General features: G+C 41.3%; 2 protein-coding genes across 2 annotated transcripts; both read left to right on the forward strand.

Moving 5' to 3' along the window:
• The first annotated feature begins 9,675 nt into the window (after nt 1–9,675).
• Nucleotides 9,676–10,570, forward strand: LOC110927977. The gene is made up of 2 exons (XM_022171262.1): nt 9,676–9,966; nt 10,034–10,570. The coding sequence occupies exons 1-2, from the start codon at nt 9,676–9,678 to the stop codon at nt 10,568–10,570; spliced, it is 828 nt and encodes a 275-aa protein (XP_022026954.1).
• A 380-nt stretch (nt 10,571–10,950) lies between these two features.
• LOC110927989 lies at nt 10,951–23,008 on the forward strand. Its single transcript, XM_022171266.1, has 3 exons — nt 10,951–11,353; nt 22,615–22,643; nt 22,736–23,008. Exons 1-3 carry the CDS (start codon nt 10,951–10,953, stop codon nt 23,006–23,008), a joined length of 705 nt encoding a protein of 234 aa, XP_022026958.1.
• The last annotated feature ends 618 nt before the right edge of the window (nt 23,009–23,626 follow it).

Below are 23,626 nucleotides of genomic sequence, written 5' to 3' on the forward strand. Positions count from 1 at the left end.
TTGATTTTCTGAAAACATTTTGTTGCTTTTATTCATAGAAAAACAAGATGTTGCTTGTTATTCCATGTTTAGCATCCCAATCCTAGAGACCAAGCTTTCAAAAGTGGCCGTATCAAGTGCTTTTGTGAGCACATCTGCCAGCTGGTCTTTAGTTGGGACATGATGCAGAGAAATCAAACCTTTTTCATAGCAATCCCTCACAAAGTGATGTCTGATGTCGATGTGCTTTGTGGTAGAATGGGAAACTGGATTTTTGATGATATTTTCTGCTGCCTGGCTGTCCAACATGAGTGGTGTCTTTAAGGCAGTGATACCAAAATCCAGTAACTGATTTTGAACCCACATGAGTTGGGTTGTACAGCTTGCAGCAGCAATGTATTCAGCCTCAGTAGTGGATGTTGAAAATGCTGCTTGCTTTTTGCTTTGCCAAGAGACTAAGCAATCACCTAGAAACTGGCACCCTCCTGAAGTGGACTTCCTTGTGGTGTGACATCCAGCAAAGTCACTGTCTGAAAAACCTGAAAGCTTGATATTCCCATTAGCTGGATACTAGATACCAAGTGTGGGAGCACCTTTTATGTATCTGAGAATCCTTTTTACAGCAATGAGATTTGATTTTCTGGGAGCTGATTGACTTCTTGCACAGACACATGTTGCAAACATGATGTCTGGTCTAGATGCAGTTAGATACAATAAGGACCCAATCATGCTTCTATAGAGTGTTTGGTCAATCAGCTCATCCTTTTCATCAGACATGACCAACTTATTTGTGGCCATGGGTGTGCTGCATGGTTTACAATCATTCATATCAAATTTGGTTAAAAGGTCTTTAGCATATTTGCTTTGATGAATGAAAGTTCCATTTTGCAATTGTTGTACTTGGAGACCAAGAAAGCATTGCAACTCACCCATTGCACTCATTTCAAACTCAGCTGTCATGAGTTCTCTAAACTCTTCACACATTTTGGTACATGTGCTTCCAAATATAATGTCATCCACATAAATTTGGACAATCATTAAATCTTTCCCTCTCCATTTAAGAAACAGTGTTTTATCAATGGTACCTCTTTTGAAACCATTTGAGAATAGAAAGTTGGAAAGAGTTTCATACCAGGCTCTAGGTGCTTGTTCAGGCCATACAAGGCTTTGTTTAGCCTGTAGACATGATCAGGATAAAATGGATCCTCAAAGCCTGGAGGTTGACATACATATACCTCTTCTTGCAATGTACCATAGAGGAAAGCACTTTTGATATCCATCTGAAACACCTTCATGTTGTGGTTGACAGCAAAGGCCAGGAACAGTCTGATAGCTTCCAATCTTGCAACAGGGGCGAATGTTTCATCATAATCAATCCCCTCTTCCTGTCTGTAGCCTTGAACCACAAGCCTGGCTTTGTTCTTGACAACAATGCCCCTTTCATCTGTTTTGTTCTTGAAGACCCACTTTGTGCCAATGGGACTAACCTCTTTTGGCAGTGGTACAAGCTCCCATACTTGTTGTCTCTTAAACTGTTGGAGCTCCTCTTGCATGGCTTCTACCCAGCTGTTGTCTTTTAGTGCCTCTTGGTACTTGACTGGCTGATGAAGTTATAGAAAACCAGCAAAAAGATAAATGTTTTGGGTTTGGCTTCTTGTGAGCACCCCTTCATTGATGTTGCCAATGATTTGATCAGGTGGATGAGATCTCAAGAAGATTAAATCTCCTTGGTATGGTATGATGGCATTTGTTGGTGAAGGCTGCAAATGTGTATCATCTGAGCTAACCACTGCTGATGACTTTGATGACCCAGCAGTGGCTTCAAAAGGTGGTGGAATGGGTGGTAATGGAGTGGACCACTGCTGACTTTTATCCACTGTTTGAGGACTTTTGTCAGCAGTGTTTGAGGATGTGGAAGCAGTGGTGAATGGGCTACTTTGGTCAACAACTGTTGATGTAGTAGTGGTTGAGCTTTGACAGATGTTTTGAACAACTGATGCTTTCCCCTTTGTGGCAGACCTTTGAGGGATGATGACTTCATACCCATAGTCTGGTGTTGTATCCTCTGATGGACCTGCACTGTTAGTCTTGACAGCAGTATTTTCAAAAGTGAATTTTTCAAGATCAAACAGTTCAGCAGGATTTGCTGGGATTTTCATTGATGAAAGTTCATTGAACTTTACATCCAAAGTCTCCTCCACTACCTTGGTCCGTGCATTGAACACTTTGTAGGCCTTGGCAGTGGTTGAATATCCCAGAAAATAACCACAATCAATTTTGGCTGCAAATTTTGAAATGGAATCTTTTAAATTCAAAATAAAGCATGGGCAGCCAAATACCTTAAAGTATGAGATTAGTGGTTTGATTTTATACAGAATTTCATAGGCAGTCTTTTTGTGCCTGGGGTTTATTAAAACTCTGTTCTGGACATAGCAAGCAGTGTTTACTGCCTCTGCCCAGAAAGTTAATGGCAAACCTGAATCTGCAAGCATGGTTCTGGCAGCCTCAATCAAAGTTCTGTTCTTTCTTTCAACAACCCCATTTTGCTCTAGTGTTCTAGGGATGCTATACTGCCTTACAATCCCTTTCTTCACACAGAAGGCATCCAACTCCCTATTTTTAAATTCTGTGTCGTTGTCACTCCTAAAGCTTTTCACTGGAAGGTCAAATTGCTTTTCAACCTGTGTCACAAAGTCTTGCAAAATGCCTGCAGTTTCATCTTTAGAGTGCAAAAAGAAAGTCCATGTAAACCTAGAAAAGTCATCAACTATAACCAAACAATATCTTTTCTTTTTAAGGCTCATGACTTGAACTGGGCCAAACAAATCCATGTGTAGCATTTGCAAACACTGGGTTGTTTTGGACTCTTCAATGGACTTGTAGGAACTTTTCTGATGTTTTCCTTTTAAACAAGAAATGCAATGTTCAGGACATGAAAACAATTTTTGTGGTAGGCCTCTCACCAAACCATTTTTTGAAATTTCTGTTATTGTCTTAAGATTTGTGTGCCCCAGTCTTTTGTGCCAAAGTTCTGTCTCTTTGTTAGAGGCAGCTGAGAACAGACAGGCATCAGCTCTGGGACACTCTTTTGATATGTCAACAACATAAACATTGCCACTTCTTTGAGCAACAAGTTTAGTTTGACCATTTTTGATTATTGCTTCAATCTTTTTGACCATTTCTGGTCCAACAATCCTACAACAATCTTTTGTGAAGAATGACCCAAACCCTTTGTCACTCATTTGAGATACACTCAGAAGGTTGAATTTTAGATTGTCTATTAGATTGACATTTTCAAATTTTACATTGCCAGATTGCACTGTTCCAGACCCCAAAACCTTCCCTTTACTATTATTTCCAAAGGATATATCACCCCCACCATGGATTTTAAAGTCTTTGAGGAGGGCTTTACATCCTGTCATGTGCCTGGAGCCTCCACTATCTACATACCAAAGACTATCAAAGCATGCAGAAGCTCCCTGCACATGAAGTAAAATGATTAGTTCATTAAGGACTCCAAAACCAACAGGGCTTTGGATGGAGTCTCAACAGTGTCTGGTATGGATGCTGTGTGATGGACAGTAGTTAAGTCAGGGGTTTGGACAGTTTTAGTACTGTTCCTTGCTAACCACTGTTGAGGGTCTTGCCCAATCACCTGCTGGTAACCGAAAGGATGCCTATTCACTCTGGGTTTAGAGGGCTTTTTGTAGACCTCATAAACGTGTGGAATCCTTTGGTAAGACTGTTTTTCTTTGCCTTTTCTGAACTGATTGGCAGGAGGTGCATCAGTAACCTGAACATCTCTTTTAACAGATGTTTGGTTCAGCTATTTTGTGACAGCTGTTTGAACTGGCACAAACAGTGGTTGTTTCTTTGTGAATTTGACAGATGGTGATGCTGATGGACTCAAGGATGTTTTAGCAAGATACTCATTCTTTTTGATGTCAAAGTTTTTGAGATACACACATGCTTGAGTTTTGTGGTTTGTTTTACCACAAACAATGCAGCTTTCAGCCGAAACTATGACACTTGTTTTGTTTATATCATAAGCTTTTAAGTGGAAACAGTCTTTTGTTAGATGGTTCTTTTTCTCACAAAATTCACAAAACAGGTTATCAATTTTTTCTTTCTTCTTCCTTTTTTCAGACTCCTTTGCAGCAGAGGTTTTAACCACTGCTGGGATGTCCTTAAGAGGAATGACTTTAGCTTTTGGAGCTTTAACACCATCAGTTGATGTAAAGTCCATTGGCTTGAAATTTTCAAGAATATCACACTCATCAGACCATTTTGGTTTAAATTGATGATTTTCAATCTCCTCAAAAGCAGAGGGGCCCATTGGTCTGTCAAGTGTGATTTTGTTACCAAGTTTGTCAGTGATTTTCACTTCTTGGCCATTCCTGTTTGTGGGGATGTACTCAGCAGTTACATCAGTGGTTGAAACAGATTTTTCAAAAGCAGTGTTTTCATCATCATGTTTTCTATAACCAACCCCAAATTTCACATTGCTTTTTATCTGTTTCTCAAGCATAACCTCATACCCTTTGCATGATTCCACCCATTTCTCACATGTGATCTGGGTGGATTCTAACTCCTTTTTGCAAACTTGGTATTTTTCTACTATAGTTTGGAGTTGGGTTTTGGTTATGCTTTGCTCTTCTTTCATGCTGCTAATCTCTTTCTCTTTTTCAGCCAATTTGTTTTTAAGTTCTTTTAAAGATCTTTCAAATTTGACATCATCAGTTAAGATTTTGTTCCTAAGGTTTTCATTCACCTCTTTGATGTTAGCAAAAGCAATAATGCAATTGTCAGAACATAGTTTTTCTAGAACTTGAGGTGATACCTTGGCAGCAGCCATCATTGCACAATCACACTGAGTATTCTCTTCATCACCAGCTCTCTCTTCTTTTTCACCTGCCTTTTCTTCTTTCTTATCTTCTTCAGACCATAGATCTGTCAGTAGTTCAATCAGGGTACCTGAACTTTCTTCCAACAATACTTCATTAGCCACAGCAGTAACCACTGCTTCAATCACCTCATCCACTGTTTCAGAGACCAGCTGTTTCTCTTCAGATTCAACACCCTCCTGTATTGACTCTAATGCCATCAAACAAAATTCATCGTGAGAAAAAACATTAGAAGCATAGAGTGCAAAGTTTTCATCACTGAGGTCTTCAGGCATACTGCTCCAGTCAACAAACTCTTGAGTAAAGAAACTTTGTTGATCTGGTTGTGTTGCTACTGGAGCAGTGGTTTGTGGTGCAGGTTGCACTTGTGCCTGGGGAGCAGGGGTTTGAACATATTGAATATGTGGAGCAGCTGTTTGGACATAATGCACTGGCACAGGAGCAACAGCATAGTGAGCAGTGTTCACATGTGCTGCTGGGGCATATTGGGCATAGTGCACAGTGTTTTGATTTTGAGGTCTAGGATTTGAACTAGGGTGAGTGATTATGGGACCAGTTGTTTGACTCCTACACTCTCTAGCAAAATGTCCTATCATGTTACACTTATAGCACTTGATTTTCGATTTATCCAACCCAACCCTTAGATTCCCATGCAACCCTGGGAATTTTCGCCCTGTTCTTTTATAAAACTTGCTAGTTCTAACACTTAGCAAGGCCAGTTGATGCAGGATGTCCATTTCCTCTAGATCAGTGGGGTCAAAATGCTGTAAATCATTTAGTTCAAAGCTTAAATTGTCTGACATCTGGTTTTCATTTGAAGTGAATGCATAACCTGTAGAGTGAGGATCAGGGTTGTTAAAATTTGCACCAGCAGTTATGTCAATGAAGTGATCATAACCCTGATCCTTACCACTACCACCAGATTCTTCTTGACCTAGAAGAGCAGTGTTACCGAATGAATAATCATCAACGGTTTTCCCTGACTCTTGTAACTTCCTTTTCTGGTTCAACTCCCTTTCGTAGGTCAGGAGTCGACCATGGAGTTGGGTCAAGGTCAGATCCTTGAACTCAGGTGAATTTCGGGTGACAAACGCTATTGTGTCCCATTTATCTGGCAGTGACCTGAGGAACCTGCTGTTTTGAGTTGAGTTTGTAAAGGTGGTTTTAACAAGCCTCAGTTCACTGATGAGACAACTGAACCGCTCAAATTGTTGCGTCAGTGAATCACCTTTAACATGACAAAATGTTTCATAATGTTGGTTTAGGATTTCCCTATTGTTTTCTATGACCTCTTCGGTACCTCCAAACTCTTCCTTAAGCGCGTCCCACAACTCTTTGGCATTGTCACAATGTAACAATCCAGCATATATTTCGTTGGGCAGCGCTGATGCTATGATACTAAATGCTTTAGCATCTAGTTCAAACTTTTGATTTCCGTTTCAGTATAATTTTCAACAGGTTTTGGAACTTGTTTTTTAGCATCTTCAGCGCTTGGCACTGTAGGAACATGAGGACCAAAGATGACAGACTTCCAACAACCTGTGCTTTGTTGAGCGAGGATGTGACCCATCCTCCTCTGCCAGATGTTGTACTCATTTCTTTTTAGCATAGGTGGTTTAAAGAGAGAACCATTGTTGTTTTCATCGTCCTGAGATTGTGACGTCATTCTTGTTGTTTTACAGGTACTGAGAAATCAACTTTAGTGGTGATTAATCCTTACTCTGTTTTCAACGACGAACAAACGATCAGTATCAACTGTTTTGAGCTGAACTATTTACGTCAAAATGATTGTTAAATCAAATTTGACTGTCCAAGCTCTGATACCAATTGTTGGATCTGAGTTTCTTTTTGATTGTATTTTGTGTTTGAAGTTAAGATGAAAATGGATGAGTTGTCCAGCGGAATTAAAATGAAAACAAACTTTGCATACAATCAAATGAGAGTAATACTTTAATCAAACATCTTTTACACAATGAACCGAATGATTGAATTTAATTTCAACAACGATTACAAAGATAGATGTATGAATGCAAACTCCCCCTCAGCCCGAGCTCAGTAGTTTGTTCGTGCAAAGAAGACGAATGATGTAAAGAGCTGATAGAACAGTACAAAGTACTGAACTATTTATAGGCACTTGCTAATTACTGAGCATCTTTGCTGACGTCACCATGAAAGTGACATCTAACCTCCTAACAAACTCTAACCTCTGATCTATACAGACACTGCTTGTGTTAACTACTGCTAATACATTCTATTACAAAACAGACTTTAGAACAGCTGCTGCAACCTTCTACTGCTGTGAATCCAGCAGCACTTGTCCGGATCAGCAGTGCTTGACTCAAGGCAGTAGATTGAATCAGCAGGACTTTAGTCTTCCATCAGATCTTTAGTTGAGCAGCAGTTATGAGTCAGCAGTTTGGTAAGATCAGCAGATAGGAGGTCATCAGTAGTTGTAATCACTTTCAAGGGGAGATATTTGTATATGAGCATCTGCTTATTCAGAATCCACTGTTCTGATCCAGTTTTAGCTTTAATTATCTGTTCCTCTGATAGGGTTCAATCCCAACAACAACTTTGCACAAGCTTAGAATGAAGATTAGGAAGAGATTAAGCTCCAAATAACGCTCTAATGATGCTCCATGCCTTAATGATGCATAGATGGTCATAAGAAGGCTTGATTAGGGTGAAAATGTGGTGATTTTGAAGTGAGAATGGTGGGTGTTCTTGGTGTTGTTTGAGTCGTGGATATAGAGAATGTTGGTGCATGCATCTGTCGACTTCGTCTTGTATCGAGTCTTACATTGAATTGTATAGATTAGGGCACGTTTTACGAGAAAATGAGAGAATGTATGTGTATTAGACCCTGATTTCGCTCATAGGGTATTAGATAGGTGATTTCGCTTATGTGGTCTAGTTGGGATTTCGCTCTTGTGGACATTGTGTCTCTTGGAGCGAAATCACAGTACTATATATAGGTATCATGAGCGACATTAGTAGAACAGTTGTACAATTTCCATACCGAAGTGTTGCCGGTGTGAAGACTGAATGTAATTGAGCTTCTAATCAATACAATCAGTAGTTAAAGTGAAGAATCAACTGTTTCTAGCTTTGTTTCTTGTTATTCCGCACCTAAAACAGAGTAGAACACCTCTGAACGACTCATTCGGGTAAGATCACGATCCTTCAGAGAAGAAAGAAGGGGTTTTTGGTTGCAATTTTGGTGATAGGAAATATGATGGAAAGATATGATAAGATATGTTAATAATTTCAAGATCTTTCAAACTCTACACATAAAATCTTGCAACCATACTCTAAAATGTTGTAGGTTGGTCTTGGTGGGGTCCACCATGTTGACCGAAATAGGGGTATAGGTTTATTTATATTATTTTTATAAAAGTTATATAATATAAGTTATAAATTTATAAAACTGTTTAGGGATTTAGGGGGTTTAAGGAATTCTTGTGCCATTATCGTTACAACAATATTTTGACGCCAAAATGTGGCTCACTAGATCACTAGTTTAGGTGTTAGAGTGGCAAAAGTACCACTAAGTAGTTCGTCGGTGCAAAAACGGTGAAGTTATGATCGTTGCGACGTAGTACCGGAAAATTGTGTTTCGGATATCTAAGTGATATCCCCAAGCTTATTTAGGGTGTATTATATTAGTTACAAGTCCTACGGACACTAAAATGCTGGATTTTAGTGTCGCGGACATTTTAATTTTGGTTATAATTTGGCGTGGAACGGACAAAACGTAATTATGTGCGGTTACCGGAAAGTTAAGGTGTTTTAGTGTTTAGTGTCCCTAATTAGGTATTTTTATTTGTATCTCATCTATAAAGTGCGTTCGTACCCTTCGTTGCTTGTTCAAACAGTTTTCAGAACTTGCTGGCATTAGTAGTGTGTTCAGGTGAATAGTTTTTTCAGCATTTTGCCAACATATTAGGATATAGTTTGCAGTTTTCTCGTGACATGGCAATTGTATTAGTATATTTTAACATATTTAACCATGTCCTATGATTGCTAGAATTTACACGACCTAGTCGTGCAATAATTAAATCGTAATGAGCGAAATTAAATGTTTAAGTCAAGCGTTTAAGCTGTACGGAATTGCCATTATTTTTGCCGGTTGTCACATAATAATCCAGTTGGTTTCTTTACTCCTGGTCTTAATAAGAATGTAGTAGGGGAGAGATTAGGGTATCTAATGGGAAGTGGAATGGATGATGACGAGGGCAGTGTGACTTGTAAGCGTTCGGCAGAACCGCAGGTGCATGGAGAGTTATTGAAGGAGGCTTCAGAAACAACTGATCTTGGGAAAACTTTAGGGGTCGAAAACTTGGATGTTTTTTTACCAAATGTTCAAGAGGTGATTAGAAATGAAGGTTATCAAGGAGGTTCAAAATGAATGTGCTTTCGCTTAACATTCAGGGGTTAGGTGTTCCGGGTAAAGCGACATGGGTGAAGGAAATGTGTATTCAACAAGAGGTTTCGTTTTTAATGGTACAAGAGACGCAATTTTCAAATTAATGTATCTTCTTTAGAATCGGGTGGTTTTCGGGGGAAAGGAGATAATAGAGTCAAGGGGGTGTAAGCGTGTGGCAGGTCGGGTGGTTTAATGTCGTTTTGGGATCCTGGGGTGTTTATGGTTTTAGAGGTGAAGAAGTTTGCTCATTGCTTGCTAGTTTCGAGTACGGTTCGAGGAAGCGGAGTGGTTACTAACATGTTATATGTGTATGCGCCTCAGACGAGGGTAGGTAAAAGACAATTATAGGAAGAGATTTTAAATATTATGGGTTCGGGGGAAGGTATGTGGGTAGTGGCGGGAGATTTTAATTCGGTCAGATTATGTTCGGAAAGGAGGAATTCAAAGTTCATCAGTTTAGCTACACGGGATTTTAATGCGTTTATAGATGAAGCTAATCTTCACGAGTTCACTCTAAAAGGTAGGCGATTTACTTTTGTAGCAGGGAATAAGATGAGTCGAATTGACAGGATTTTTGTTAATTGGAGTTATTTTATGAAATGGCCAAGTGCTGAGTATAGGGCGCTTTCGCGTGATAAATCGGATCATTCTCCGTTGGTGTTAAAGATTGTTTCTAAAAATTATGGGGCAAAACCCTTCAGATTTTTTAATTCTGGCTTGATAGAGATGGGTTGGGAGAGGTCGTGAGGAAGGTGTTGGATGCGGGAGTTTATTGGGTGTCCCGGATGTCAAATTGTTAAACAAATTTAGAAAATTAAGGAAGGTGATTGGCGAGTGGAATTCGGAATGTATTGATAAAGAGTTGGAAGAAAAGAGGGGTCTGGAGGAAGAGTTGCACCATTTGGATTTAGTCTTGGACTCTAGAGAGCTTACTAAAGAGGAATTTTGGGTCTTGGGGGAAATTAAAAAGCGTTTGAGAGAACTTGATGTTTTAAAGCAAAAAGACGTCAGACAAAAGCCCAGAACTAGGTGGGCGATGGATGGGGATGATAACACAAAGTTTTTTCATGGGATGATCAACAAGAGAAGGTCAGCGACTTTCATTCCGGGGATGTTGGTGGGGGGTGTTTGGGAAACCAAACCGACTGTTGTTAAAAGAGAGGTGTTGGGTTTTTTTCATAGAAAGTTTATTGAGACGATGAAGAGTAGACCTTATTTGTCGTGTTATGGGCTTAAAAGGCTTAGTACGGATGAAGCATAGAGTATTACTAATCGGTTTTCATTAAAAGAGATTAAAGATGTAGTTTTTGAATGCGTTGACCACAAAGCTCCGGGTCCGGATGGCTTCAATTTTCTGTTTATTAAGAAATTTTGGGATCTATTCGAGGCGGACTTTGTAGACATAATGCAAAATTTATTTGAATGTGGGACACTAAGTAAAGGGGTGGGAGCTTCTTTCATATCGTTGATTCCGAAAGTGGGAGATCGTGTGGAGTTAAGCAATTTTTGGCCTATTAATCTCATTGGGGTGATTAGTAAGGTGGTCTCCAAGGTTTTGGCGAATAGGTTGAAGATGGTTATTCAAAATGTTGTGTCAGAATCTCAATCGGCGTTCTTTTCAGGAAAGTATATGGTCCTTTGATGTCTAATGAGGTTTCATCATGGGCTAAGAAGTATGGTAAAAAGTTGTTCATGTTAACAATACATTTCGATAAGGCATATGATAACGTGAATTGGGAATTTCTGTTTTCTGTGATGGATCAAATGGGTTTTCCTCAGTTGTGGTGTAAGCGGATCCGTGGGGTTTTGACTTCGGTGAGATCTTCGATTTCGGTATATGGTCCGCCTACATTTGAATTTGAGTGTCAGAAAGGCATTCGCCAAGGTGATCATGTTTCCCCGTTTTTATTCATAATTGTTATGGAAGCGTTTTGGGGTTTAATTAAAAAAGCGAGTTATATTGGCGCTTTTGATGGGGTGCGGCTTCCTAAGAATGGTCCGGTTCTTTCCCATTTACTTTATGCGGATGATGCGATGTTTATGGGTGATTGGTCGAATTTTATTTTCGAAAAGATAAAAAGAATCCTTCGAATTTTCTTATGTGTTCAAGTTTGAAGATTAATCTACACAAATCTGTTTTATATGGGATCGGTGTGAATAATGAAGAGTTGGAGGAGAAGGCCGCGGACTTGGGGTGCAAATCGGGTACGATTGCATTCTTGTACTTAGGTATTAAGATCAGGGCAAATATGAATAGAGTTTTGAATTGGGATCTGGTTGTGGACATGTTTCGAAAGAGATTATCTAAATGGAAAGCTAATACTATTTCTATTGGAGGACGGGTGACACTGATTAAATCGGTGTTAGATTTTCGCAGCCCCCGACCCCTGTCTCGAAAGGCGGGCGACCGCGGTACGTAGAGCGGGTGGTATTGGTGTTTATTAATATGGCAGCGGAATTCTATTCATCAGGACCGTTGTTATGAAATATTTTTATCAGAGTTAAACTGTCACACCCCCAAAATCCATCTGTGGAGTATCACCGCTTGGGAGCGTGACTGACCAGGATCAAGCCACCAATCATATTGAACATGCATTTAATATTAAGTAAGATAAAAGAAAACCATCCATTCAATACAAAAGGTGTTCAAAACATATCATTGTTTTAAAGTGTAGCGGAAGCATAGTAAAGAAACCAACAGTAGTAAATAGTTTAAGCGTTGTAACAGTTCAACATAAGAAACACGATCCTCGTCCACAACGACCCGCCTCTCCAATGCAAGCTCCCAGTACCTAACGATCTACAAGGCATGTAACAGAATGATCAACAAACTAGTTGAGCGAGTTCACAGTAAATAAATGTGTAACAGTAAGTAACAGGTGGCTCTACAGGGCCGATAGTAAGTTATGCTGGTGGGGGCTTCCCATGTTAAGTGACCACTAGACTGTTCGTATTATTATCCCTGTTCTTCGTCCGAGAACAGAAGTGTGTATAAAGTGTGCGTAGGTTTTACGCACGTATCCTTCGTAACCTGAGGATAGAAGTAAGTAATGCGTACACGTAGGTTTTACGTGCGTATCCTTCGTAACCGAGGATAGAATGGCATGTGAACCCGTAGGTGTTATCCCAACCTACGTAACCGTCCTGACATCCGAGGACATGATAGGTGATAGTCTAGTAAAGCATATGTACGTTCCTTTCAATAATAACCTTTAACCCATTCCCACAACCCGGGAATCCCATGCCTTAGTAGGAGTGTGAACTCACCTTGGTTTGCTCGGTATGCTAAGTTATGCACTCACAAGTAATTAATCACGTCCTAGTGTATGCACGTATAACAAATCAGTTCATGTTCGCAATTGTACGCATGCAGTTTAATGTTCACATAACAGTCAGTTGCATAACAGCACACACGTATTATTTCACCTTGCACGAATACAGATGCTAACATTCATCTCTAAGCATGGCATGCCAATTAAATCCAGCATATAATCAATCAGTCAAAGTATGTTCATAATCCCTAACATCCTTCGAATCCAGTCACTATCTTTCGACAACAGTAATCACAATTATCTTTCGGAAACAATTATCACAATTATCCTTCGGACCAATGTTATGTTCCGAATCCTATGTCATCTTTCGGCCAACCTATCTTTCGGTCCAACTATCTTTCGGTCCAACTATCTGTCGGTCCAACTATCTTTCGGTCCAATAATGGTTCGGTCAAACTAGTATCTTTCGGTCAAACTATGTTTCGAGCCATTGATATCTTTCGGTCATAGCAGTTACGTTTATTCCAAGTTTACCCGATTATCATTTAACACCGATTTCACAATTCTACCAACACCAACAAGATCAAACAAGCATAATCACAATGTTTCACTCAAGAACCCTAATTCGATCATAAGAACAAAATCACTTAATCATGTTATGATCCAATTTCATAAGCATACACGTATGGCCGATTATCAAACATCAATACATATCGATCACCCTGACCTGATTACCCAGCCGATTAACAACCAATTCACAGCATTGATCATGAAATCATATTAGTCATCATCATGCTAGCCGATTATCAAGCATGAAATCTAATGTTACTATACAACAATCCAGATCTATAACATGGCAGCCGATTCAAACAAGCTTAGTCAGACATCCTTAATTATTCAAATCATGCGATCATATAATCCAAAACATGCAACAATATCATCATTCAATCAATTAAAACCATACAACTAGCACTAACCGGGAATGAAAGCAAAGGGAATTGATCAGCAGGTGATTTCCGGTTGTTTGTGATTGCCGACACACGCACAAAAGAAAACTAGGGTTTTTGAAAAACTAACTGCCGGTTACAAGTATTACGTATTTAAACCTTTCACAGAAATGGGCCAAGCCCATTAGAGTAACTGGGCCGAAACATATCGAACAATGCCGAAGGATATGTTTCGAGCTCGAAGGTTATGTTTCGTGCACGAAGGATATGTTTCGTGGTCTTCGAATCGAAGGATATCCTTCGTGGTCCTTCGAGTCCTTCGATCTGTATGTTATCTTTCGAGGTCTAGACCAAAAGTTATTATGATAATAATAATAATTCTAATATTATATTCTATCACAGCAAATAATCACATATAGACAAAACGACAATACATTTCATTAACACACAACTTGTACAATTCAAGTCCACAATCCAAGCAACTAAACAGTCAAAGTCAGCGCGTATTTGATGCGAAAGTGAAAGTCAAAAACTCGAGTTGTCACATTATCCCCAACTTAAAAGAAATTTCGTCCCGAAATTTGGTACGCACTTACTGAGGAAGCTAGGTAAGTTACATCGTTCACTGGTTTTCCTGGGGTGTCACATCATCCCCCCGTTGATTTGGTATTTCGTCCCGAAATTCAGTAGTAGTAGCTTCAGCCTCAGAAGTGGATGCATTGGTTTCGAATAACTGAGGGTGCTTTTCTTTCATCCGGTCTTCGCGTTCCCAGGTATACTCTGGGCCACGCTGGGAGTTCCAACGAACTCGAACAAGAGGGATTCTCTTGTGTTTGAGGACCTTAACATCCCGGTCCGTGATTTCAACTGGTTCCTCGACGAACTGCAACCGCTCGTCGATAGTGAGTTCCTTAAAAGGAACTATGAGGGTCTCATCTGATAGGCATTTCTTCAGATTCGACACGTGAAATACATTGTGAACTGCACCGAGTTCAGGAGGTAGGTTTAATCTGTAGGCTACCTTGCCAATCTTCTCAATGATCTCGAACGGTCCGACGTACCGCGGATTGAGTTTGCCCCGTTTACCAAAACGTACCACACCCTTCCAGGGTGAAACTTTCAATAAAACCCGGTCCCCGACCTCAAATTCCAACGGTCTCTTACGCTTATCCGCGTAGGCTTTCTGACGGTCGCGCGCTGCCGCCATGCGTTGTCGTATCTGTGCTATCTTTTCTGTGGCGTCCACAACAATATCTGGACCCGTAATCTGACTATCCCCCACCTCTGCCCAACAGAGAGGTGACCGGCATTTACGTCCGTACAATGCCTCGAATGGAGCGGCTTGAATGCTGGTATGGTAACTGTTATTGTACGAGAACTCCACCAAAGGGAGGTGCTTTTCCCAGCCGTTGCCGAAATCGATAACACACGCTCGAAGCATGTCTTCTAGAGTTTGAATAGTTCGCTCAGACTGCCCATCCGTCTGAGGATGATATGCTGTGCTCATGTCTAATCGTGAGCCGAAAGATTTGTGCATCGCTTGCCAAAGCTCTGACGTGAATCGTGCATCGCGATCCGAAATAATAGAAGTGGGCACTCCGTGCCTCGAAACAACTTCTTTAAGGTAAACGTCTGCTAGGGTAGAAAACTTATCCGTTTCTTTGATAGCCAAGAAGTGAGCAGACTTTGTGAGTCGATCAACGATTACCCAAATAGTGTCATTCCCACGCTGGGATCTAGGTAAGCCCGTAACGAAATCCATGGAAATTTCTTCCCATTTCCACTGCGGTATCTTGGGCTGCTGCAGTAGGCCTGCTGGTTTCTGATATTCAACCTTGACTCTCGCACAGGTTAAGCATTTTCCAACGTAGGTGGCGATGTGAGCCTTCATACTAGGCCACCAATATGTTGTTTTGATATCGTGGTACATTTTATCTGCCCCTGGATGTACCGAGTAGCGAGACTTGTGCGCTTCATCCATCACAAGTTCGCGTAAGCCGCCATAAAGTGGGACCCAAATACGCCCCGTTACATAGTAAGCACCGTCTTCCTTTTGTTCCATGCGTTGCCTTGAACCGCGTAAGGCTTCAGCTTTGACGTTGTCAAGTTTCAGTGCCTCTAACTGAGCTGCTCGTATCTGTGCAGGAAGACTGGACTGAATGGTAAGCTGTAGCGCTCGCACGCGCTTAGGTAGAGTGTCTTTCCGACTGAGGGCATCAGCCACAACATTGGCCTTGCCTGGATGATACTTGATGGCGCATTCGTAGTCGTTCAGAAGTTCAACCCATCTTCGTTGACGCATATTCAAATCCTTTTGCTTAAGAATATGCTCGAGACTCCTGTGATCGGTGTAAATCGTGCACCGGGTACCGTACAGGTAGTGTCGCCATATCTTAAGCGCGAAAACAACAGCTCCCAGCTCTAAATCGTGCGTCGTGTAGTTCCGTTCATGAACCTTGAGTTGCCGAGAGGCGTATGCGATCACTTTATCCCGTTGCATCAATACACAACCAAGCCCTTGTATCGATGCGTCACAATAAACCACGAAGTCATCCGTGCCCTCGGGCAGTGAGAGAATAGGCGCGCTGCAAAGCCTATCCTTTAAGTACTGAAAAGCGGTCTCCTGTGTATTACCCCATCTGTAAACGACACCTTTCTGTGTAAGCATAGTGAGTGGTTGCGCGATCTTGGAGAAGTCTTTAATAAATCGCCTGTAGTAACCTGCCAAACCCAAGAATTGGCGTATTTCTGTCGGTGTACGTGGTGCTGGCCAGTTTCTGATCGAATCAACCTTGGATGGATCGACATGAATCCCATCCTTGTTTACCACATGGCCTAAGAAGTGGACTTCACGAAGCCAGAAGTCGCATTTTGAAAACTTTGCGTACAGTTGCTCTTTTCGAAGAAGTTCCAAAATAATACGTAGATGCTGCTCGTGCTCCTCCTGACTCTTGGAGTAAATCAAAATGTCGTCGATGAAAACGATGACGAACTTGTCGAGATACGGTTTGCACACCCTGTTCATGAGATCCATGAAGACTGCAGGTGCGTTTGTAAGCCCGAATGGCATGACCAGAAACTCGTAGTGACCATAACGAGTTCTGAAAGCAGTTTTGGAGACGTCCTCATCCCGGACTCTCAGCTGATGATACCCTGACCTCAAATCGATCTTGGAATAGTAACACGACCCTTGCAACTGGTCGAATAAGTCATCTATGCGTGGAAGAGGATAACGGTTCTTCACCGTCACCTTGTTGAGTTCACGGTAGTCGATGCACATCCTGAACGTACCGTCTTTCTTCTTCACAAATAACACTGGAGCTCCCCAAGGCGAAGAGCTTGGACGAATAAAGCCCTTTTCCAAGAGCTCTTGCAGCTGTTTCGACAGTTCTTCCAGTTCGGTTGGAGCTAAACGATATGGTGCGCGGGCTATTGGCGCTGCTCCAGGTGCCAATTCGATCTGAAACTCGACTTGACGATGAGGCGGTAAGCCTGGTAAATCTTCAGGAAACACCTGAGGGAAGTCACGTACAACTGGGATATCCTCCAGCTTCTTTTCCTTTGCTGATGCATCAGTAACGAGAGCCAGAATGGCAGTATGCCCCTTTCGTAAACATTTCTGCGCCTTCAAGTAAGAGATGATGCCAACCACAGCACCACTCTTGTCGCCCTGAACTTCGAGAGGTTCTTGACTGGAGCGAGGAATACGAATAACCTTTTCCTTGCATAAGATCTCTGCGTGATGTTGAGATAACCAATCCATGCCGATGACGACGTCGAAGCTACCCAAGACTATGGGTATAAGATCAATCGTGAAAGTCTGACCCGCTAGAACAATGCTACAACCCTTGACTACATGAGCGGCTTCTACACTTTTACCATTTGCTAGTTCTACGACGTGTTTAGTGTCTAGAGGTGTTGGTGTACGTTTTAATAAGTTACTCATTTTCATGGACATATAACTTGTATCAGCACCCGAATCAAATAAGACAGTAACGTAAATATCGTCGAGAAGGAACTTACCCATAACTACGTTAGGATCATTCACTGCATCTCCTCGACCCAACACAAATGCTCGACCACGAGCTTCATTGCCGTTGTTGTTGTTGTTGCCCCCATTATTGTTGTTATGGTTCCCGTTGCCCTGATGGTTGTTGTTGCGGTTCTGGTTCAACTGTGGGCAATCGCGTTTGAAGTGACCTTCAGCCCCACACTTATAACACCCCCTGTTGCCCTGTTGCTGATTCTGCTGATTCTGTGGAGCTGGTTGCTGAGGCTGCTGATTCTGATTTGCAGGGCGAGCGCTTCTACAATCTTTGGCCTCGTGACCCATCTTTAAACACCTTTGACAACGGCCCTTATTGCACTGGCCGCTGTGATGCCTGTTGCAGTTGTTACACTTTGGAAGGTTTCCTCGATACCCTCCCTGTCTGTGGCTGCTCGATGAGTGCTGACTGGGACTTTGGTAACTATCCGTCTTTCGCTGCTGAGACTGTGACTGTACCGATGCTGATCCCTTGCTAGAATCCCCCTCCCATTTTCTCTTACTTTCGCTGGGAGTGGCAAGTGTAGTAGTAGCAGTAGCGGTAGCGGTAGCACTGATACGCTTTGGCAGTTTGCCCTGGTCTACTGCCTGATCTGTGATGCGATGAGCGAGGCGCTGAATTTCTTGGATGTTGTTGAGGTTAGCCGACGTTACGTGGCTCTGGATCTCTGGCGCGAGCCCCTTGAGATACAACTCAATTCGCTTGTATGGAGGATCTACCATAGTTGGGCACAGCACAGCCAACTCATTTGACCTCTTGGTGTAAGCTTCAATTTCCGAACCAACCATCTTCAGATTATACAGCTCATCTTCTAGCTTGTGAATATCTTCACGCGTGCAATACTCACGTTTAATGAGTTCCTTAAAATCGTTCCATGGGGTGGCGTTAGCAGCTGCCAACCCAAGAATCTGCACCTGCGCGTTCCACCAGGTTAGCGCGATTCCTTCTAAAGTACCGGTGGCAAACTTGACCTTGCGAGCCTCAGGGCACTCGCACATCTCAAATACTGATTCTAGCTTCTCGAACCAGTGGAGGAGTCCAACCGCTCCCTCTGTGCCGCTGAAAGAGCTTGGGCGACAGTCCATAAAGTTCTTGAAAGTGCACCCAGGTTGTTGCTGAGCGGGTTGACCTGCTTGTGTACGAATAGGGCAAAGTTAAGTACAGGAATTAATGTAGGATCTAAAGATCCTAGGGTCTATACTGCAGGGTATACTACCTGCTTGTGCGGCTGCAACCGCCGCAGCAACGAGTGCCTCTAGCTGGGCTTGTGTCATGTTAATTCGTGCGGCCATTGATCTTCACATCAAAGGCAACATTAGTGAGAAAGGTTCGCGAATAGTGCGATGACAGAAGAGTGTAAGCACATAAGTATTCTCATGCAATGTCAAGTTGTGAGCAAGTAATGTAAGCATACTACGAGCAAAGTCCTATGCTAATTCTAGCATGTAGGCAATAAACATAAACCTTATTACCTAGGAAGTTGAGTCTTGCACGTGGAGCGAAGCGTCGTTGTGGATCGTTGAGAGCACTGTTCTGGTTATAGTCTGGTTTTAATAAAAACGTTTTCCCATATTAAAACCAAGTTCTCTATAACCGATGGCTCTGATACCAATCTGTCACACCCCCAAAATCCATCTGTGGAGTATCACCGCTTGGGAGCGTGACTGACCAGGATCAAGCCACCAATCATATTGAACATGCATTTAATATTAAGTAAGATAAAAGAAAACCATCCATTCAATACAAAAGGTGTTCAAAACATATCATTGTTTTAAAGTGTAGCGGAAGCATAGTAAAGAAACCAACAGTAGTAAATAGTTTAAGCGTTGTAACAGTTCAACATAAGAAACACGATCCTCGTCCACAACGACCCGCCTCTCCAATGCAAGCTCCCAGTACCTAACGATCTACAAGGCATGTAACAGAATGATCAACAAACTAGTTGAGCGAGTTCACAGTAAATAAATGTGTAATAGTAAGTAACAGGTGGCTCTACAGGGCCGATAGTAAGTTATGCTGGTGGGGGCTTCCCATGTTAAGTGACCACTAGACTGTTCGTATTATTATCCCTGTTCTTCGTCCGAGAACAGAAGTGTGTATAAAGTGTGCGTAGGTTTTACGCACGTATCCTTCGTAACCTGAGGATAGAAGTAAGTAATGCGTACACGTAGGTTTTACGTGCGTATCCTTCGTAACCGAGGATAGAATGGCATGTGAACCCGTAGGTGTTATCCCAACCTACGTAACCGTCCTGACATCCGAGGACATGATAGGTGATAGTCTAGTAAAGCATATGTACGTTCCTTTCAATAATAACCTTTAACCCATTCCCACAACCCGGGAATCCCATGCCTTAGTAGGAGTGTGAACTCACCTTGGTTTGCTCGGTATGCTAAGTTATGCACTCACAAGTAATTAATCACGTCCTAGTGTATGCACGTATAACAAATCAGTTCATGTTCGCAATTGTACGCATGCAGTTTAATGTTCACATAACAGTCAGTTGCATAACAGCACACACGTATTATTTCACCTTGCACGAATACAGATGCTAACATTCATCTCTAAGCATGGCATGCCAATTAAATCCAGCATATAATCAATCAGTCAAAGTATGTTCATAATCCCTAACATCCTTCGAATCCAGTCACTATCTTTCGACAACAGTAATCACAATTATCTTTCGGAAACAATTATCACAATTATCCTTCGGACCAATGTTATGTTCCGAATCCTATGTCATCTTTCGGCCAACCTATCTTTCGGTCCAACTATCTTTCGGTCCAACTATCTGTCGGTCCAACTATCTTTCGGTCCAATAATGGTTCGGTCAAACTAGTATCTTTCGGTCAAACTATGTTTCGAGCCATTGATATCTTTCGGTCATAGCAGTTACGTTTATTCCAAGTTTACCCGATTATCATTTAACACCGATTTCACAATTCTACCAACACCAACAAGATCAAACAAGCATAATCACAATGTTTCACTCAAGAACCCTAATTCGATCATAAGAACAAAATCACTTAATCATGTTATGATCCAATTTCATAAGCATACACGTATGGCCGATTATCAAACATCAATACATATCGATCACCCTGACCTGATTACCCAGCCGATTAACAACCAATTCACAGCATTGATCATGAAATCATATTAGTCATCATCATGCTAGCCGATTATCAAGCATGAAATCTAATGTTACTATACAACAATCCAGATCTATAACATGGCAGCCGATTCAAACAAGCTTAGTCAGACATCCTTAATTATTCAAATCATGCGATCATATAATCCAAAACATGCAACAATATCATCATTCAATCAATTAAAACCATACAACTAGCACTAACCGGGAATGAAAGCAAAGGGAATTGATCAGCAGGTGATTTCCGGTTGTTTGTGATTGCCGACACACGCACAAAAGAAAACTAGGGTTTTTGAAAAACTAACTGCCGGTTACAAGTATTACGTATTTAAACCTTTCACAGAAATGGGCCAAGCCCATTAGAGTAACTGGGCCGAAACATATCGAACAATGCCGAAGGATATGTTTCGAGCTCGAAGGTTATGTTTCGTGCACGAAGGATATGTTTCGTGGTCTTCGAATCGAAGGATATCCTTCGTGGTCCTTCGAGTCCTTCGATCTGTATGTTATCTTTCGAGGTCTAGACCAAAAGTTATTATGATAATAATAATAATTCTAATATTATATTCTATCACAGCAAATAATCACATATAGACAAAACGACAATACATTTCATTAACACACAACTTGTACAATTCAAGTCCACAATCCAAGCAACTAAACAGTCAAAGTCAGCGCGTATTTGATGCGAAAGTGAAAGTCAAAAACTCGAGTTGTCACATAAACACCAAAATATTTATAATAATAAATAGGATAAAACCCAAGTTCATTTGATAATACATTTGTAGGGATAACCCTAATTATTGGAAAGGTAAACTCCGTTTCTTAATTTAGTAACTTTTTATAGCCACAACTTTAAGCCTTCAGTGTTCTCCAGCTGGCTTCTATTAGCTTTACATTAAGTTACCTGAAACGCGTTTCAAAAAGATTTTGTCAGCAAGAAATACTAGCGAGCGCATCCAAGTTTAATCAAAACAGATTTATAATCTTTACAGTAATTGAGAGCATCCGCATTTAAATTGTTTATATCTATCAAATTACCCCTTTGGTACTGTCAATCCTAACTTGTGGTCATGCTACTATTTGCAATAGTAACGATTTTTAAGTAATGTATACAAAACCCCAACATACCGGCAGTAATGGTAGATTTACAAATACTCAATTACTGTTAAGGGTAATTTAAAGCATTCGAGGTTTTGATAAAAAGGTGACAAAAAGAAGATGTAATCACATTGTTTATTTAGGTAAAACTAAAGCTTCCTGGTGAATCTTCTGATTATTATCTATTAAAATTAAACAATGCACACGTGTTAGTAAAATAACCCAAATCATATTAACCGCACAACTCGATACAGAACTCCAATGACTGAGTCAGGCAGAGCCTTGACATGTATTACGGAGTCCTAGATCAATCGGGTGTAACACGAGACAGAACTCCAACGACTGAGTCAGGCAGAGCCTTGACCTGCGTAACGGAACCCTGGATCAATCGTGTAGGGTAACAAATAGGGTTAAAATACTTACAACGAGGCAAAGCTTCGCCTTTTAGCGGTATTATACCCGAGTATAATTTCTACTATATGTTGAGAGAGAAAAGAAGGTCTTAAACGGCGATCAAATGAGTCCGTCGACCTCTATTTATAGGCTGGTCGAAGGCGGCTCGCGGCCCGCGACCAACTCAGGGTCGGCTTCACGGCCCGCGATGAAGGTAGGTTAGGCCGTAGGCTTTGCCAATCAGCGAATATAGCCTTGCCACATGTTGACACGTGGCGGCATGGGTGCCCGGCAAGCAACTAGGCCTCGCGCCCCGCGGGAGACTTAGGGGGTCCGGCTCGCGGCCCGCGACAACCCCATAAATTTGTTTTTATTTGATTTTTATAAATATTAAGGTATTCTAGGCCCGTTTCTCGCATACGGGGTATAATTTAAGACGTTTAGGGTTATGTTAAGGGGTTTTAGGAGAGTTGTTATATAGATAGCTTGCCCATGTATTATTTCTCTTTATTTAAGGCTCCGGTTACGGTAGTAAATAAATTAGAAAGTCTTATGCGAAGGTTCTTATGGGGAGAATCGGATGAGGTGAAAAAAATGAGTTGGGTTGCATGGGACATGGAGACTAAATTGAAACAAGAAGGAGGATTGGGCTTATCAAGGTTAGAAGATAATAATAAAGCATTGTTATTGAAGTGGTTTTGGAGAATTTATACGGAAAAGGAGGCTTTGTGGAGGAAGGTTATTGATTCTCTACATGGTTCAAATCGAAGATGGGGCCAGTTCCTCTAAATAATAATAATACGGGTGTGTGGAAGAATTTAATTAATATGTGGCTTAAATTGAAAGTCGAGGGGTGGGGGTTAATGAAATGATTTGGGGTAAAGTTGGGAATGGTGTGGATACTTGTTTTTGGATTGATCCTTGGTTATGTCAGGAGGCATTGAAAGATCGATTTCCCAGATTGTTTAGAATAGAGAAGTTCAAATGGTGCACTGTGGTGGATAGATGTTCTCAAATAGATGTCGTTTATAGTATAAAGTGGGTTTGGAAAAGAGCTTTTGAGTCGAACGAGGAGATTTCTAAAAGGGCCGAGCTTGAAGTGGTAACAAAGACAAGTGGATATGGAATGATAGCAAAGATTCGGATTTTTCAGTTGCAGGAGCCAAAAGGTGGTTGAAAGGGCCTAATAGTGGTGCAGATAGCTTTGAGTTCAAGTGGTGTAAATAGATTCTGAGTAAGTTTAATATTTTTATGTGGAGGGCCGTTCTTAATAGGCTTCCTACAAAGATGGCATTGGTTCAAAGGAGAGTGAACAATGGTACTATGTGCGCGATGTGCGATGAGGGTGAGGAGACTTTGGATCACATTCTTACAGCTTGTGGAGTTGCGGCGGGTGTTTGGAATAGT

Source organism: Helianthus annuus, chromosome 2, assembly GCF_002127325.2.
Source record: "Helianthus annuus cultivar XRQ/B chromosome 2, HanXRQr2.0-SUNRISE, whole genome shotgun sequence".
NCBI classification, from domain to species: domain Eukaryota; kingdom Viridiplantae; phylum Streptophyta; class Magnoliopsida; order Asterales; family Asteraceae; genus Helianthus; species Helianthus annuus.

Coding starts and splice junctions, on each gene's coding strand:
- LOC110927989 (XM_022171266.1), top strand. CDS start 10,951: ATGTCTAATGAGGTTTCATCATGGGCTAAGAAGTATGGTAAAAAGTTG. Junction 11,354..22,614: donor GGATGATGCGATGTTTATGG/GTGATTGGTCGA, acceptor ATAAATATTAAG/GTATTCTAGGCCCGTTTCTC. Junction 22,644..22,735: donor GCCCGTTTCTCGCATACGGG/GTATAATTTAAG, acceptor TCTTTATTTAAG/GCTCCGGTTACGGTAGTAAA.
- LOC110927977 (XM_022171262.1), top strand. CDS start 9,676: ATGGGTTCGGGGGAAGGTATGTGGGTAGTGGCGGGAGATTTTAATTCG. Junction 9,967..10,033: donor AATCGGATCATTCTCCGTTG/GTGTTAAAGATT, acceptor CTGGCTTGATAG/AGATGGGTTGGGAGAGGTCG.